Below are 18,013 nucleotides of genomic sequence, written 5' to 3' on the forward strand. Positions count from 1 at the left end.
AGAGGAAGAAAGGAAGGAAGGGAGAGGGAGGAGAAGGGAGGGAGAGAGGAAAGGAGAAAGGAGGGAAGGAAGGGAGAGAAATGTTCTGAAAGAAAAAAAATGGAAAAAGATTTAATAGCTTGGAACAGGAATGCTGGAGGGGATGTGGAAAAATGAAAAAAGGGCACTAAGGCACTGTTGGTGGAGTTGTGAACTGATCCAAACATTATGGGGAATAATTTGGCCAAACTACTATAAAAGTGTATATACCCTTTAACTCAGAAGTCAAACCTTATTAAATAGACTTATGAAAATTAAAACAAACCAAATAGAAATATGAGAGAAGAAATATTTGAATAAAATTAAAAATTTGGGAGGGGGGGTGGGATCAATTAAAAAATAACTGATCTGAAAAATAGGCTGAGGGATAATTTTAAGACTCAATGCGACTCCCTGAAAATGTGTGCATTTATATCTATATCTATATATATATATATATATACCTCAAGATTTTATTTCAAAAAATCATAAACGAAAACTTCTCTGATCTATTAGAAACAGAGGATAGACTAAAAATAAAAATAATATATTACTTCCTGAAAGAAACCTCAAAAGAAAATATCCTCATAATCTCAAGTTTCCAGGTCAGAGAGACTGGAGGCAAAGACATTAGTTTGTAGACTATTACAATAGTATAAAAGAAATGAAGAGAACCTTAACTAGAATAGTGGCTGGATGAGTAGAGAGAAAGGAACAAATGTGACAGAAGGAAATAATAAGGTCAACATCAGGCATGTGTGATAAGGGAGAGTGAGGAGTTGAAAAATACATTTTTTTAATTTTTAGTTTTTATTTTCAATTCTAAATTGTCTCCCTCCCTTATCCATTGAGAAGGCAAGAAAACATTATACATATGAAGTCATGCAAAACATTTCCACATTAACCATGTTACTGAAAAAAAAAACAAGAAAAACAAAGTGAAAAAAATATGCTTCAATCTGCACTCAGAGTTCATCAGTTCTCTTTCTGAAGGTGAATAGCATTTTTCATCAAGAGTCCTTTGGAATTCTCGTGGATCATTATATTGATCAGAGTAGCTAAATCATTCACAGTTGATCATCATATAGTATTGCTGTTTCATGTACAATATTCTCCTGATTGTGCTCACTTCATTTTGCTTCCATTCATATAGATCTTCCCAGGTTCTTCTGAAACCATTCATCATTTCTTCTAACACAATAGATTCCATCACAATTACATACACTTGTTGAGCCATTCCCCAATTGATGGACATTATCTCAAGTTTCCAATTTTTTGTCAACCCCCAAAAAAGCAGCTATAAATGTTTCTGTACATTTTTCTTTGATCTCTTTGGGATACAGACCTATCAGTAGTTCTAGGTCAAAGGGTATGTACAGTTTATATCTTTTCCCCAAATTGTTCAGAATGCTTGGACAATTCACAATTTTCTATATCCCCTCTAGTATTTGTCATTTTTCTTTTTCTGATCTGATAGGTATGAGGTAGTACCTCAGAGTTGTTTTCATTTATGTTTCTCTCTTTAGTAATTTAGAGTATTTATTCCATATAACCATTGATGACTTTAATTTATTCTGAAAACTGCCTTCATATCCTTTGACCATTTTTCAATTGAAGAATGGCTCTTATTTTTTAAAATAAATTTTGCTTTTATAATTTTTTTTGAGAGATGAAACTTTTATCAGAGAAATTTTGCTATAAAATCCTGCCCCCCAATTTTTCTGCTTTCCTCTTTATTTTGGTTACCTTGATTTTGTTTGTGCAAAACCATTTAAATTCAGCATATTCAAAATTATCCATTTTACCTCCCATGATTCTTTCTCTTATTCACAGGTAACGAAGGTCTAAATCATATACCCATTTTGAGCTTCTCTTGCTATATATGCTGTGAAATGTTGATTTATCCTTACTTTCTGCCAGATTGTTTTCCAGTTTAATTGAATAGTGAATTCTTGCCCAAATATTTGGCTTCTTTAGATCTATCAAACACTTGTTTACCATAGTTATTTATTTCTGTATATTGTGTACCTAATTTCTTTCATTAATCAACCACTGTTTCTTGCCCATTACCACCTTGTTTTGATGAATACTGCTTTATAGTATAGTTTGAGATCTGGTACTGCTAGCCTGTCTTATTTCTTCACTTTATTCTCTTGATATTCTTGACCTTTTGTTTCTTAAAATGAATTTTGTTATTTTTTCCAGCTCTATAAAAAATTCTTTGGTAGTTTGATTGGTGTGGCACTGCATAAGCAAATTAATTTAGGTAGTATTGTTCTTTTTATTGTCTTGGTTTGGTCTTCCTGTGAGCAATTAATATTGCTCTGTTTAATTTTTTTGTGAAAAATGTTTGATAATTGTGTTGATATAGTTCTTGTGTCTTAGCTAAAGTATTTTATATACTTTCTCCAGTTATTTTAAATGGAATTTATCTTTCTTTCTATTTCTTCCTGTTGGGTTTTGCTGATAATATATAGAAATGCTAATGACTTATGTGGGTTTATTTTATATCCTACAATTTGGGTAAAATTGTTAATGATTTGAACACTTTTTTAGCTTTTGATTAGGATTTTCTTAGTATCACATCATCTGAAAAAAAAAATAGTTGTTTTTCCTTCTTGCCTATTCTTATTTCTTTGATTGATTTTTCTTGTCTTATTGCTATAGCTACAATTTTTAAGATGACACTAAATAATAACAATGCTTTGCTTCATCCCTGATTTGAGGAATTGAAAAGCCTGGACATTAAGAGGAAAGTCTGGAAGAAGGATGTATTTGGGGGAGAAGATAATCTAGTGTGTGTGATCTGTGATCTGCCTGAATATGCCTACTCATTCTATTCAACTCGCTCTATCTCACACAAACTAAAAAGAATGGGGGCAAGACTCTTACTCACTGGTCACTGTCCTGGAGAGCAGAGATTATCTTCTGAGAACACTGTCAAAATCATAACAAGATCTGGGAGACAGAGAGTAAGGAGGTCTGGCAAGAGTGGGATGGTGAGGGAGGTAGAATTTTTCTCCCCAACTTAGAGAAGGTGAAGTTTGGAACTCAGAAAAGGAAAAAGGGTGCTGGGGAATAAAGGTAGGTATGGTTGTATTGGTTTAAAAAAAAAAGTGGAGAAAGTAGGATACAATCCATCTTCCTACCTTGAATTGATTAGTATCAAGTTATGGCTCCCACCCTCCCACCCCCAACTTCCCCCATGTTGGAGACCACTGTTGTAAGGGGATAGCAAATAGACTAATTAGGCTTGAGCTGGAATTCTTAACCTTTGTTATGGACCCTATTGGCAGGCTGGTGAAGTCTACAGATCTGTTCTCTGAATGATGTTTTTATATAATTGAACAAAATGCTAAATTAGAGGTTAGTGAAGATAAAAATGTATTTATTTCCCCTCCATCCAAATTCAAGAACACCTGGACTATTGCATAGAATATATGGAGTAAAGGCTAGAATGTTAAGGTAGTATCAGTGTGGAGTTAAATGAATGAATAAGTGAATGAATGAAAAGACATTTATGAAGCATTTATCGTGTACTAATCACTATGCAAAAGGCAATCCCTGCATTCAAAAATCTTACATTTTAATAGGATGGTGTATAGTTTCTAAGCTGGACCAGATGTCTGATAGCCTATGTTGGATAATGAAATAAAAACTAGATAGTATAGGTAGTTTAAAAGTTAACAAAATATTTACTTAGCTATAATGGGAGGATATTCAATAAGGATATGCATCTAGGATACCATGAGTTGGTTCAGATGAACAAACCACCTCTGCCTTTGAGGTAGCCATAATGGTCAGCAAGCCAAGCATCAGGACAGTATCTAGAGTCCTCATGGCTGTTTTGTACAGGGGAATAAGAAGTCAATAACTCTTCAGAGCCAAGATGGTTTTAATTCTTTGTAAGGAAAAGCTCTCCTAACTCACAGGGATCTGGGAGTAGGATTTTGTTCCAATACAGAAAGACAATATATGTAGGGTACTAAGTCAGTGGATTTTTCGGTCTAGAATTTTACAGGAATGACAAAAGGATAGATGGAATAGATTGGCATATCCTTTCCAGGAGCAATGACAGTTGATCTGATCATGGTAACACAAAGCAGCAGATGAGATGGCTAAGGAGGGCCTTCCTACTCTAGTAGAAAATTAAAGCAATTGCCAATCAAGGCAGAGGGCCCCAAGGCAGGATGATGGGGTGAGGTCCTCTGGGGCATGGTTTTGGTCCAGGGGGCTAGACAAATGACACAAGTAAAAGGAAGCATGAATGCTAGGCAAAGGAGTTACAACTTTAGTAACTTGGCAATAGGAAGCTACTGAGGATTTTCAAGGAAAAGAGTACTACAAAGTCCAAATGTGTGTAAGGAAATTAATATGAGATGGATGCGGTAGAATAGAAAGGGAGAGTAAGAGTGGACGCAGGACAGTCTGTTAAGAGGCAAGAGTTATAGTCCAGGTAGATTGTAATGAGTCTATATTCAGAGAAGTGGTGATGGGAAAAGAGAATAGGGTTTTATTAACTGCTTGAGTTAATAATTCAGAGTGAAAGTTTAAAATGTCAAATTGTTTTCAACATCAGAGACGGGATATATAGTGACACCACTGACAGAAGTAGTGAAATCAGAAGAGAGAAGGAATTTAAAGTAAAAGACAATGAGCTTTGCATTGGACATCCTGAGTTGCATCCAGGTAGAAAAGTCTCACAAGTAGGCCTAAAGTGAAAAGCAATCAGGACCAGAAAGAAATCTGGAGAATTACCTGCAGAAGTGATAGTTGGAGCTAAGAAAGTAAAGGACAATGTTCCAGGGAGAGAGTGTAAAGAGGAGGCAGAGCTTTGGGGGAATACCCTGTTTATAGGATCAGGAAGATGGAGACAGAAGAGTGAGTGATCCAGTTAGAACCAGGAATATGGTCATCTCTGAAGGCAAGGTTGAAAGGAGGGATTTAATAACTGTCAGATGCTATTGGGATGTCAAAGATGATAATTGAAAAAGAAAATGACACAGAAGTATTTTGTTGGGTTCACAATTCCTGAAAATCTAGAAATTGCTCAGTATATTTTTGGATTCCACCTTTGCTCTGGTTAGAACAAAATCCTCCAAGAATGCAGCTTGAAAACTCTATGGGGTGGAAGGGAGAGGGAAGCACTAACCTTAGCACCCTCTCTGTTTACCCAGAGAAACTTCTGGAGGGCAGCTTCTCACATTTTCTTCTATCTTCAGCCCTACCACCCTAATACTCAGGATTCATATATTGAACTGTATCATGTATTGGTTGTGCAGTATGGTCCACATGTTGCCAGGAAGGAAGGAGGTAAAGAGCCTGAATGTTTTACATGCCCTCAATTTTCCCCCACAGATTTTCCTTACTACAAAACTGAGTAAAACTGCCAATAAAACCTTGCTATACCTTCAGGGGTTCTTAACCTTGTGTGTAAGTGAAGCCAATAGATCCCTTCTTTGAAAGATGTTTTTTTTAAATATGTAAGAAACCAATTATACTGATTTTTAAAAATGTTTTTTAAGTAGGCCCCAAAATTGAGAATGCCTATAGTGCCTGCAGATTCCTGTCTAAAATCACCAAACATGCCAGCCACAGAGGTTGAGGAATTGACCTGATGGTACTATCTATACTAATTAGTCCTCATGAGGCTACAGAACATAATTCAGAAGAGATCTAGAAATGAGCTGGATGAGAAATATTTGGAGTTAAGGTGTAATGCAACTTCATCACTTTATTCAAATCTTCAAAATATTCTTTATTCTACATTTTTAGTATAAAAAATCCACAAGTTAAGTGCACCACAGTGAAGAGAGAGACATACAACGCTGAACTTCCATAACAGTCAATGGTACAGTCAAACACCATATATACAGAATACAGTCAAATTTAGATGAACTGAAATTATAAGATAAAATATATTCATCAAATCCAATTCCAGAAAACAAAAATTAAAAGACTGAGGATCCCTGAATCTTTTCAGCCTTAATGAGACTTCAAATGAACTTGCCTTAAAGTGACCCATTCACAATACAATTCCATTAACCCAGTTCTTGAACAGTTAATTAATGGCCATGGTCAGCTAGCTGCCTCAGACATTTAAACAGATGGCAACCAATATCTGTTCTCAAAACTCCCCTTAATTGGACTGTGAAATCATCCATCCCGCTGTTGGAAATAGAGCCCTTCCCCTTGCCTCTCTCGTTTTAAACCTGTAGTTGACTAAAGCGGTTAGCATTGACATTAGGTGCACAGATCACATTTCTGGCACCAAAACAAACCTGGATGAGGCTTTTGTGTGCAGAGGCATCCATGAGAAGAGTACAAAAGGAATGGTCCATTCTCAGTCTTTGCTGAGGGGTAAGAATGGGGGTCTAAATTGTGAACACAAGTGGTTTCAGAGGATCCTTTTGAATAAAAGGTCAAAAGATAAGGAGAGCCAAGTCTCCTTTCACACAAGAAGTAGGGAGAGGTGCAGGGAGAGAGAGAAAGAAGTCTGACTGGCTTTCTGTCCTGCACCATTGATTCAATGGAGACTGGCGAGGGAAGTGGGGAAAGGGCAAAGGATGTGAAGGAAAAAGGTACACATCTATGCATTTCGTTTATAACAAGTAATAGAAATCAAAGACTTTAAAGAGATTTAAGACCAATCAGAATAATTTGGCAACTTTAATTCTTCAGAAGATCAAAGTTCCCTCCAAAACTAATTTGATGGTTTATTACTAAAAGCAAAGACCAGTATGGTGCAGTATTACTCCAAAGGAATTAAAGGAACATCTTCAGGGAAGATTTGCCCACATTCATTTTATGAATGGATCACCCCCCTCCCCCCACCTTGAAATGTTTTAGGGAGGTACTGCTACCATTACATGGTTCGTTATTAAGTTTGAAAAGTGCCTGAAAGTTTGGGCACCAGAAAGACAACCCAACGACGTGTCTAAACTTTGACTTCAGGTTAATATGACTAAAGCAGTTACATTGTGAGAAGTGCTGACGGTGTGTGATGTCTTTCCTGGCACGGGGGTGGCTTTGGTTCTTCACCAGATGGTATAGCCACCATCCGAACCACCCACGAAGAAGTTCCCCTTCCGCTGAGTTACTAGCACGTTGGCCCCTTGCATAACAGCAAGCTGAGCAGCATTGGGGGGGCAACCAGGGGGTGGAGGCTGGAAGTAAAGAACAAGGTTGAATGGGCACAGAGAAACTGGTGCAGGGAAAATGGGGCCCCAGGGGAAATTGAAAGGAGGGCCTATCAGGGAAAGTGGCAATTTGTGGACCAAAAGAATTTCATGGGGCTGGCTAATGTATTCCTATTGACACAGTTTGGGTTCTGGAGAGAAGGCACACAACTCCCTTTCCTGAATACCCAAAGACAGCAAAGAAGAACACTTGGAAGAGGGACACGAACACTTATTCAAAAGATACCCAGCTCTAGAGCAAGACACAGGGACCATTATGACTTATATATAGTTCAGACTTATATTGGATCCTCTCCAATCTTAGAACTTTCAAGGGCTAAGTTCCTTTTATATCCTCTTTGGAGGCTGCTTTTACTCCAAGCCTGTTCCAGAAAGTTAACTGGACATCATGCCAGTGTCCTGGGAAATACTTTTCATTTTTACAAATAGTAGAGAGTAAAACCAAAACAAAATTCCTGGAGACTCTTATCTAGGGGATCAAAATCATCTTCTTAAAAGGATATCTCAGAGGCATCTCCCACCTAATACTACTAACTGGTTCCAAGAAAACAGGAGGTAATGACTGATAAATATCCAATTTTCATTTTTAAGGCGTTTTATGATGTTACAGTAGTATTTAGTAATTATTTATTAATGCTTTATAATAAGAATGATATTGCTGCAAAATGATACTGGTCACAGCAATGTTATCTGGAATGTGATGGTAATATAATTTGGGTCCAATAGGCCAGTTCAATGTGGGGATCTTAAACCCAGGAAGAATATACACAAGGAACAGAAGTGGCTTTGGAACTGATCTGATGTCCTGCAGAAATCAAGGAAAATTTGGGACCACCTGATCCACAACTTAAGAACTTTCCTTTTTCAGAGATATACATGGTTCTTGGAGGGGCACAAAGATGTGGACATAACCATGGTTGTTACTATCAGTGGATAGTTACTTAGGAAAAATTTGGCAAACTCCAAGTTTCTCTTCTTTATGGGCATACAGGAAACAAATTCCCAGATAATCCAGAAATAATTTAACCAAAAATGCCAACCTCTTGGAAAAACCTGAAGATAAAATGTGTTCTATCTATTCAGTGATTGTGCAGAACTGTAGCCATGAATGGTAATAAAGTTAAATGCTTACCAAGAAAATACAAATTTTTGATAAAACAAGTTCATAAAAATAGTTAAGTTTAAATTGCTCCTCTTTTCATTCTAAGATGAGCTGGGAAATGGCCCCAAATCTAGGAATCAGGAAGGTTTAGAAAAAGAGACTTGTTAGCTATAAAATTAATTACCAGCTATTTCTGCAGAAGGATTTCTTTGCAGTCCTCACTTCCCACCCCCTTGCTGCCTGCCTCATTGGTAGGTATAAAATGACAACAATCACTCCCCAAGGATGTTGGGGTCCTAGGGTCAGGATCACAGAGCTGGAAGAAGCTTAAAGGACATCTAGTTCAGCTTCCTCCTTTTGCAGATGAGGAAACAGGCCTAGAGACATTAAGCAATTTGTCCAAATAGTCCAAATCACACAGGTAAGTAATATTGTATGTGAAAGAAAAGTCTAAGGTTTTAAAAAACTCAGGACATTGGGATGTTTTGAGCCAAACACAGAAAGACTGAGTGTTTTCTGGTCATACTCACAGGAATGTTACCAGCAGTAGCCCCAGCTCCAAACCTGGCACCAGGATCATATGCTCCATCCACCAGCACGGTTGAACCCGGGGGGTATACATGACCAAGTGGATAATAAGCCAGGGGCACCGCAGAACCAACGGGCCCAACAGCCACTGACTGACCCATGGGGAGAAACAAAGAAGCACCAGGATATGCAGCTGACATGGTGGGAACTGTTGCAGTTCCTGGGTGCACAAAGTTTGGACGATAGAGCTAGAAAGAAGCAGAAGAAAAAGACCAAGATTTATCTCACCAAGTTTTAATTTTGGATTTTAATAGACAATGTTTAATTTTCCAATAGAAACTATGTCACTAAGCCAGCCAATGTTTAATCCCACAACCTCCCTTCCCCTACCACTAAACCTGCCCTCAAGTAGCTCTCTCCCCAAACCAGAGCCCAAGGAGAGAAAACCTCACTATTATATTGTCAGAGTCATCATCATTATCATCTGCTCCCTATCCCTTCAGCCCCTTGCAACCCAATTGAAATGAATTTTTTCATCCATGCTACCATTTCTGCAATTTGGTGTAGAGAAACAAGCTTACGGACAAAAAGTTAAGTCTCCTCAATGAAGTCGGGGCAATGGTGGCATGTGGTTGTGCCTGCTCCATTATCTGAGAAGCTTGATCCTCTTACCTCAGAATAGGCTGGAGGTGCATCCGTGTATGGTGGAACCTGAGGGAGGTGCACAGTTTGAGGGTACACTGGGTTCCCAGGAGGCTGCACAGGGTATGTGGGCTGCGTTGGATACTGCCCTAGAAGATACAAAAAGGTAATGTGGTGCATCATGCGTGGCCGGGACAGAGAGGGCACAGTGCCCAGAGACTCACCGGGCTGTGCAGGGGTGGGAGGGGTGTGGGGGAGGGGTCTGACAAATAGCTTGAAAAGGGACAATGCAGTGTAGTGGAACAAAAAGAGGGAGGGAGAAGTGCTACCTTGCAGCTGCAGATCAGAGATTTTTAACAAACCCAGGCAAGGAACTATACTTTACTAGAGGGGGGTTGGAGGAGAGTGTATGTCCAGTCAGTTCCAAGGAAAACCCCATATGAATAGAAACTCTTCTAGATACCCATGAGGGCAAGGGAATTCCTGACTCCAGGGTTGGCCTACCTATCATGTTAATTAGTCGTCTAGTTTTGGAGGGGTATCTTCCTTTTGTCTTGGCCTGGATCTAAAGAGCTAGATCTTCAAGGTCAATTTTGCAAAGAAGAGATCTAGCAGATGCAGAGGTTATTAGATCATATATAGATTTAGAGATGGAAGTGGTCCAAGTCCCTGCTTTTACAGCTGACCCAACTAAAGCCCAGGAACCATAAATGTCCAAGGTCACACAGACAAGAAGTGGCAGAGCCAGGCTTTGAAAACAGATTCTGTGACCCCAGCACACTTTCCACTGCCCCTCGTGGCCTTTCTAACACTGAATAAAAAGTCTCATTAACCAGGAAAGGATCTTATCTAGAGCATTTGGACTAAGAGTCAGAAAGATCTGAGCATCAACTTGTCTTGGATACTTATTGTGCAACCCTGGACAGATCATTTAATTTCTGTGGTTCAGTTTCTTTTTCTGTATAAAATGGGGATAACAGCATTGTGAGGGTCAAATAATAATAATCCTTGCAACCCCTTTAAGGTTTGCAATGTACTTTACGAATAACATTTCATGTGATCCTTAAAACAAATCTGGGAGATCGCTGCTAAATACTTCTGTGTATTAGTCTCAAAGAGGTGGGAAAAGCCACATCTCTCTTAATTTGCAAAAAAGGTTTGAGTCTAGTTCTGCTAAATGAAAATGTAATCCACAAATTCTTTATTAAAAAAAAAACCTCAGGTAAAATGACCCGTCCCCTAAAGATGTCAATACATTTAACGTCTGGCAGTCCTTAACATGCTTCAAAAATGCCACCTACAAAGCTCCTTGCTGGCTGTTATTATGCACAAACGATTGGAGGACACCTTGGGTGGGATGAGTGGGGTTGCTCAAGGTCACATAGCTAGCCCGGGAGCACGCCCGGGAGCCGAACCCCAAACCCAGGCTCCTTTCCCTTCCCCGCAGGCCCCGCAGAAGGGCTTCCCAGACAATAGAACAATTCAGGGAGAGGAACCGGGGGCGCCCTGACCCCGAGAGGGGCTCGGGATGGCTTAGCCGGCGCTTACACAGATACAGATAAAGGCCGAGGCAGGCGGCGAGGAGAGGAGCCCGAGCCCCCGGCCCCCGAGCCCATCCCTTCCCCCCGGGCACCGACCGGCCCCCTCAAACTCCCCCAGGCCAGAGGAGGGATGGGGGGGCGCCCGTCGCCAGGCAGCACGCGGCCCCACCCCCTCCGGTTGCTCATTGGCCAGGCCCACTAGAAGCCCTCGCTCCTCATTGGCCGTGCGGCCTGCCCATCCCGCCCAGGCCCCCTCGCAGCTCAGAACTGCGCCACAGGCTTTAAGGGAGAAAGCTCAGGGAGGGGGCGAGCGGAGGGGGCGAGCGGAGGGGGCGAGCGGCCGCGGCGCGGGGCCTCGGCGGGGGAGCGGCCGCGGCGCGGGCCCAAGGCCGGGCCCCTAGGCGAGGGAGGTAGACGGCCCGAAGAGGGGCCTATGGGTCCCCAGGGCCCTCGGCCACCCCGCCCCCGTCCCTGCTCCGCCAGCCTCGCCCCCTGTCCGCTCTTGCCTTTGCTGTTCATGGCGGCGGCGGGTCCGGTTCGGCTTGGGGCTGCGGACGGTGTTTTTTTTTTCGTCCTCTTCCTGTTCCAAGTCACTTCCGTGTCATGTGACGCGCCGTCCTCCCGGAGTCACGGGACGTCCTGGTGCCCCCCTCCTCCTCCCGGCTCCGCCACCGGAAACCCCGCCCCCGGGCGGTGCCTCCGGGGTCAGGCCTGAGCGGAGAACGCCGGTTTAACCAGCCCGGCAGCCAGCGGCCCTCCCCCGCGGGCCTCCCCCCCGCGGGCCTCTCGTTGCCAGAGGCGGCGAAGGAGGGTGCAGGGGCGAGGCGCCGTCCCCGCGTCTCCCTACTAGAAACCTCCCGTTAGCTCGTCCTATGCTGAGAATGAGGCCCTTCCCAGGATCCTTCTCGCCCCCCCTACTTCTCCAAGGCTCCCAATGAGTCCTTTCAGAAAGGTTTTTCTGCTTCCCGGCACTCTCTCAAACCTCTGTATTTTCGTGAAGTCAAGACAGTTACTTCTTCTAAGTTACCTGACGTCAGCCAAGTCACTCTTTGCAGGAAGCCTTTCCTAGTGCTCTCTGGTCCCCGGGCCTTTGTCATACAGATACACACATATATGCAGTGTATCATGCATGCATCCAGTTACTTATGTGATACATGTGTGCATTTATGTAAAATGCATGTATGTAGAGGTAGATGCACATGCATATACATGTGATATACGCACACAATTATGTACACAAACATATATGCGTGCATGTGTGTAGAGATGCACATACATACACATGTGATACATGCACACAATTATGTACACACATATATGTATGCATGTATGTAGCGATAGATGCACATACATACACGTGATATATGCACACATTTATGTACACATACACATATATGCATGCATGTGTATAGAGATAGATGCACATACATACATACACGTGATATATGCACGCATTTATGTACACATACACATATATATGCATGCATGTGTATAGAGATAGATGCACATACATACATACACATGTGATATATGCACGCATTTATGTACACATACACATATATATGCATGCATGTGTATAGAGATAGATGCACATACATACATACACGTGATATATGCACGCATTTATGTACACATACACATATATATGCATGCATGTGTATAGAGATAGATGCACATACATACATACACATGTGATATATGCACGCATTTATATACACATACACATATATATGCATGCATGTGTGTAGAGATAGATGCACATACATACACATGTGATATATGCACACATTTATGTACACATACACATATATATGCATGCATGTGTATAGAGATAGATGCACATACATACACGTGATATATGCACACATTTATGTACACATACACATATATGCATGCATGTGTATAGAGATAGATGCACATACATACATACACGTGATATATGCACGCATTTATGTACACATACACATATATATGCATGCATGTGTATAGAGATAGATGCACATACATACATACACATGTGATATATGCACGCATTTATGTACACATACACATATATATGCATGCATGTGTATAGAGATAGATGCACATACATACATACACGTGATATATGCACGCATTTATGTACACATACACATATATATGCATGCATGTGTATAGAGATAGATGCACATACATACATACACATGTGATATATGCACGCATTTATGTACATACACTTATATATTATATATGCATGCATGTGTGTAGAGATAGATGCACATACATACACATGTGATATATGCATACATTTATGTACACATACACACATATATATGCATGCATGTGTATAGAGATATATGCATCTATACATACTTCATATATACATATATATGGATATTTACACATACACATAGTAAGGTGCAGCTTCTAGGAGAAATACAGAAGTGATCCTGAGGCTCCCAGGAGTACTGCTATTGTTCTAACAATTTGTCAATGACCCCAAAGCTTCTAGCATATAATATGTCCTACAACACTGCTGACTACCTGTTAAGGATCATGCCTAAGTGAAGGGGCAGGTCAGTTCTCCAATAACCTCCACAGCTGTGAATCATAATACTTGAAGGAGTTGCAAAGCAGCCTTTAATAATGCAGATGTTCCTTGTGGATTGAGAATGAAATAAATTGGAGACAAGAGGGAAGAGGAGGGAGGTCAGAGAACACAACAGCCTCTCAGTCTCCTTGTAGCATCATTGTCCTCTCGCATGAAGAGATCCATTCTACAGGTTTGAGTTAGACCTTCAGCAGCCACTGCAGGTGGCTCCCGTATCACAATTACCAGATAATCTATTGATCAGTGATAACTGGGGTTTCAGAGACAAATGGTGAGGTGCACTCCTCAGTTCTACCTCTAAGCCATAAAATTAGTATATTAGTGACAAGAAGAATGGGTCCTCTCTCTTTTCTTATAAATTTCTCTTCTTTCTCCAGTTCTTTGCTGAATCCTTTTGGATTTTAGCCCTCTTCAATTGGCATAACAGTTATAATAAGCTTTGCCCCTTGACCTGGAGATGAATTTGAGCCTGCAAATTCTTTTGAAACATATCAGGACAAAGAACTGCAGCCCCAAGTTTTTGGGATCTCCTTTTGAACCTCAACATATACATGCATGAACACCTATATATACAAAAATATGTGTGTGTGTGTGTATGTATATATATATAATTTACTAGAACATAGTTGTTTCCATGTTCTTTCTCTTCTTTAGATTGTGAGCTTCTTGAGGGACTATTTTTTGTCTTAACACAGTGTCTGGAACATTTTAGGAACTTAATAAATACTGTCAGATTAACCATCTGGTCAGGAGTTATAACACTGGGTCCCACTGTATGGCTAGCAACTGGCCTTCATGCTCTAGGGAGCATTATAATTTAGAGCCATAGAACATGAGTGGAAGATCTTTGTCACATGGGCTAATTTTCTCTCCAAAGCAATAAAACACTTAAATTTTTTTTCTATTTATTATTTTCTTTTTCTTCTGATCAAACGTGTACATTAAGTTTTTAAATACACATTTCTTTATGAGTCATGTTGGGAAAGAAAAATAAGAACAAAAGGGAAAAACCACTAGAGGAAAAAAAATGAACATGGCTTGTGTTGATTTACATTCATTCTCCATAGTTCTCTCTCTAGATGCAGATGGCATTTAAGGAAGCAGTTCTTGACACCAGCTTGTTGTAGAGGACTAAGGTTTGAAACTTTGGCATCACTTGCTGGTCATCTAAGGAATAAAAGCTCAGGACACAAGTTTTGGGGGCTTGTTAAGCTCAAAGTAACCCCCTACTGCTATATGACAATGCACCCTCCTGACTAGGTGTGCTTTCCATGGGAAATTGAAGAGCTGAGAGAAATTGTATCCAACTGAACCAAATCTGTGTCCTTAATTAGTATCCTTTCTCTGCAATTATTGAGTAATTTTTTTTTGTCGTTTATTGCTATATGATATACAAGTATTTCACTTTCAGTCCTGAGTCTGAAGCCATGGACTACAGACAATCTGACCTCCTTGTCCATCAACCAAGCATACCAACTCCCGTATGTGTTTCTTTAGACTGTCCTCCATTCCTGGAATGCATTACTCTTCCCCTCTGCCTCTTCAAATGCTTAGCTTCCTTCAAGGCTCAATCCAGTGCCATGTTCAATGTCAATTTTTTTCCTATATTCCCCTATTTGTTAATCCTCTATCCCTCCTCCAATTATTTTGTATTTATTTATGTCATATCCTTCCCAGAAACTGTAAGCTCCTTGAGAGCAGGATCTACTTTTTTGTTGTTGTTCTTACTGTGTTCTTAGCACCTAGCTCAGTAACTAACATGTGTGATTTATTTGTTCCTTTTGTGTCCAATTCTTTGTGACCCATAGCATAAGGCTCTTCTATCCTCTACTATAAGGCTCTTCTATCCTCTACTATCTCCTAAGGTCTGTCCAAACTCATGTTCATTTTTCCTATAATGCTATTCTTCGTTGTTATTCACTTCCTCCTTTTGTGTCTAGTCTTTGCCAGCACCAGGGTCTTTTTCAATGAGTCCTGTCTTCTCATTATGTGGCCAAAGTACTTAAGTTTCAGCTTCAGCATTTGTCTTTCCAATAAGTAGTTTGAATTAATTTAAGTATTAACTGATTTGATCACTTTGCTGTAGCTTAATAAAACCTGTTTTCAGTTTTTTGAGAAGTCCAAACTATAAATAGTCATGTGAAAAAATTTTGCTAATCACTAATTGGGAAATTCAAATTAAAGGAACTCTTAGGTTTTCATAGCTCTCTCATAACCAGGTTGACAAAAAAGAAATATTACAAATGCTGGAGAGGCTGTGGGGAAATAGGTACATTAATGCTCCACTGGTAAGAGTTCTGATCTGGTCCAGCCATTTTGGAAAGCAATTTAAGATTATACACTCCCAAGAGGGAATGGGAGGAAAGGGAGGAAAATTTGGAACACAAGGTTTTGCAATGGTCAATGTTGAAAAATTATCTATTTTTTGTTTTTACCAGGAAGGCAAAGTTTATTCAATTTTTTGAAAACTTTAATATTATTATATCAATAACAAAAACCACAGAAAGCATATGATTATTTTTTTCACCATTCAATTCTTTATTATTATTATTATTATTAAAGTTTTTATTTACAAAACATATGCATGGGTAATTTTTCCAACATTGACCTTTGCATAATCTTTTGTTCCAAATTTTCCCCTCCTTCTCCCCATCCTCTCCCCTAGCTGGCAGGTAGTTCAATACATATTAAATATGTTGAAATACATGTTAGAGTCAATATATGTATACATATTTATACAGTTATCTTTTTGCATAAGAAAAATCAGATCAATAAGGAAGAAATAGAAAAACTGAGAAAGAAAACAAAATGCAAGCAAATAATAACAGAGAGAATGAGAATACTATGTTGTGATCCACACTCTGTTCCCTCGATTCTTTCTCTGGGTGTAGATGACTCTCTTCATCACTGCACAAGTGGAACTGGTTTAAATCTTCTCATTGTTGAAGAGAGCCACCTCCATCAGAATTCGTCATATAGTCTTGTTGCCGTGAACAATTCTGCTCATTTCACTTAGCATCAGGTGATGTAAGTCTCTCCAGGCCTCTCTAAAATCATCCTGCTAGTCGTTCATACAGAACAATATTGTTCTATAGCATTCATATACCATAATTTATTCAGCCATTCTCCAGTTGAGGGGCATCCACTCAGTTTCCAGTTTCTTGCCACTACAAAGAGAACTGCCACATTTTTTGCACATGTGGGTCCCTTTCCCTCCTTTAAGATCTCTTTGGGATATATCCCAGTAGAAACATTGCTGGGTCAAAGGGCATGCACAGTTTAATAACTTTGTGAGCATAGTTCCAAATTGCTCTCCAGAATGGTTGGATCCGTTCACAGTTCCATTAACAATGTGTCAGTGTCCCAGTTTTCCCACATCCCCTCCAACATTCGTTATCATCTTTTCCTGTTATCTTAGCCAATCTAACAAGTATGTAGTGGCATCTCAGAGCTGTCTTAATTTGCATTTCTCTGATTAATAATGTTTTGGAGCACCTTTTCATGTGACTACAAATAGTTTCAATTTCTTCATCTGAAAATTTTCTGTTCATATCCTTTGACCATTTATCAATTGGAGAATGGCTTCTCTATATATTTTAGAAATGAGGCTCTTATCAGATCCTTTGGATGTAAAAATGTTTTCCCAGTTTATTGCTTCCTTTCTCATTTTGTCTGCATTAGTTTTGTTTGTACAAATTTTTTTTAACTTAATATAATCAAAATTATCTATTTTATGATCTAATAATAGTCTTTAGTTCTTCTTTGGTCACAAATTCCTTCATCCTCCACAAATCTTAGAGGTAAACTATCCTATGTTCTTCTAATTTGTTTATAATATCATTATGTCTAAATCATGAGCCCATTTCGACCTTATCTTGGTATATGGTATTAGGTGTAGGTCTATGTCTACTTTCTGCCATATTAGTTTCCAATTTTCCCAGCAGTTTTTGTCATATAGTAAATTCATATCCCAAAAGCTGGGGTCTTTGGGTTTGTCAAATACTAGATTGTTATAATCATTGGCAATTTTGTTCTATGCACCTAACCTATTCTATTGATCAACTTCTCTATTTTTTTAGCCAGTACCAAATGGTTTTGATGACTACTTCTTTATAATATAGTTTTAGATCTGGTACAGCTAGGCCACCTTCAATTGCTTTTCTCTTCATAAATTCCTTTGAAATTCTTGACCTTTTGTTCTTTCAAATGAAATTTGTTATTTTTTCTGATTCAGTAAAATCGTGTCTTGGGAGTTTGGTATAGCACTAAATAAATAGATTAGATTAGGGAGTATTATCATCTTTGTTATATTCCCTCCACCTATCCACAAGCACTTGCTATTTTTCCAATTGCTTAGATCTGATTTTATTTGTGTAGAAAATATTTTGTAGTT

General features: G+C 39.5%; 1 protein-coding gene across 1 annotated transcript; it reads right to left on the minus strand.

Annotated features, from left to right (window-relative positions):
- Positions 1-5,719: 5,719 nt before the first annotated feature.
- On the minus strand, positions 5,720-11,681 carry DAZAP2 (DAZ associated protein 2). Its single transcript, XM_003772208.4, has 4 exons — positions 11,537-11,681; positions 9,520-9,638; positions 8,850-9,095; positions 5,720-7,184 (listed from the first exon to the last, which is right to left on the minus strand). Exons 1-4 carry the CDS (start codon positions 11,547-11,549, stop codon positions 7,056-7,058), a joined length of 507 nt encoding a protein of 168 aa, XP_003772256.3. The 5' UTR covers positions 11,550-11,681; the 3' UTR covers positions 5,720-7,055.
- Between the last annotated feature and the right edge of the window lie 6,332 nt (positions 11,682-18,013).

Source organism: Sarcophilus harrisii, chromosome 5, assembly GCF_902635505.1.
Source record: "Sarcophilus harrisii chromosome 5, mSarHar1.11, whole genome shotgun sequence".
In the NCBI taxonomy this organism is placed as follows: Eukaryota; Metazoa; Chordata; class Mammalia; order Dasyuromorphia; family Dasyuridae; genus Sarcophilus; species Sarcophilus harrisii.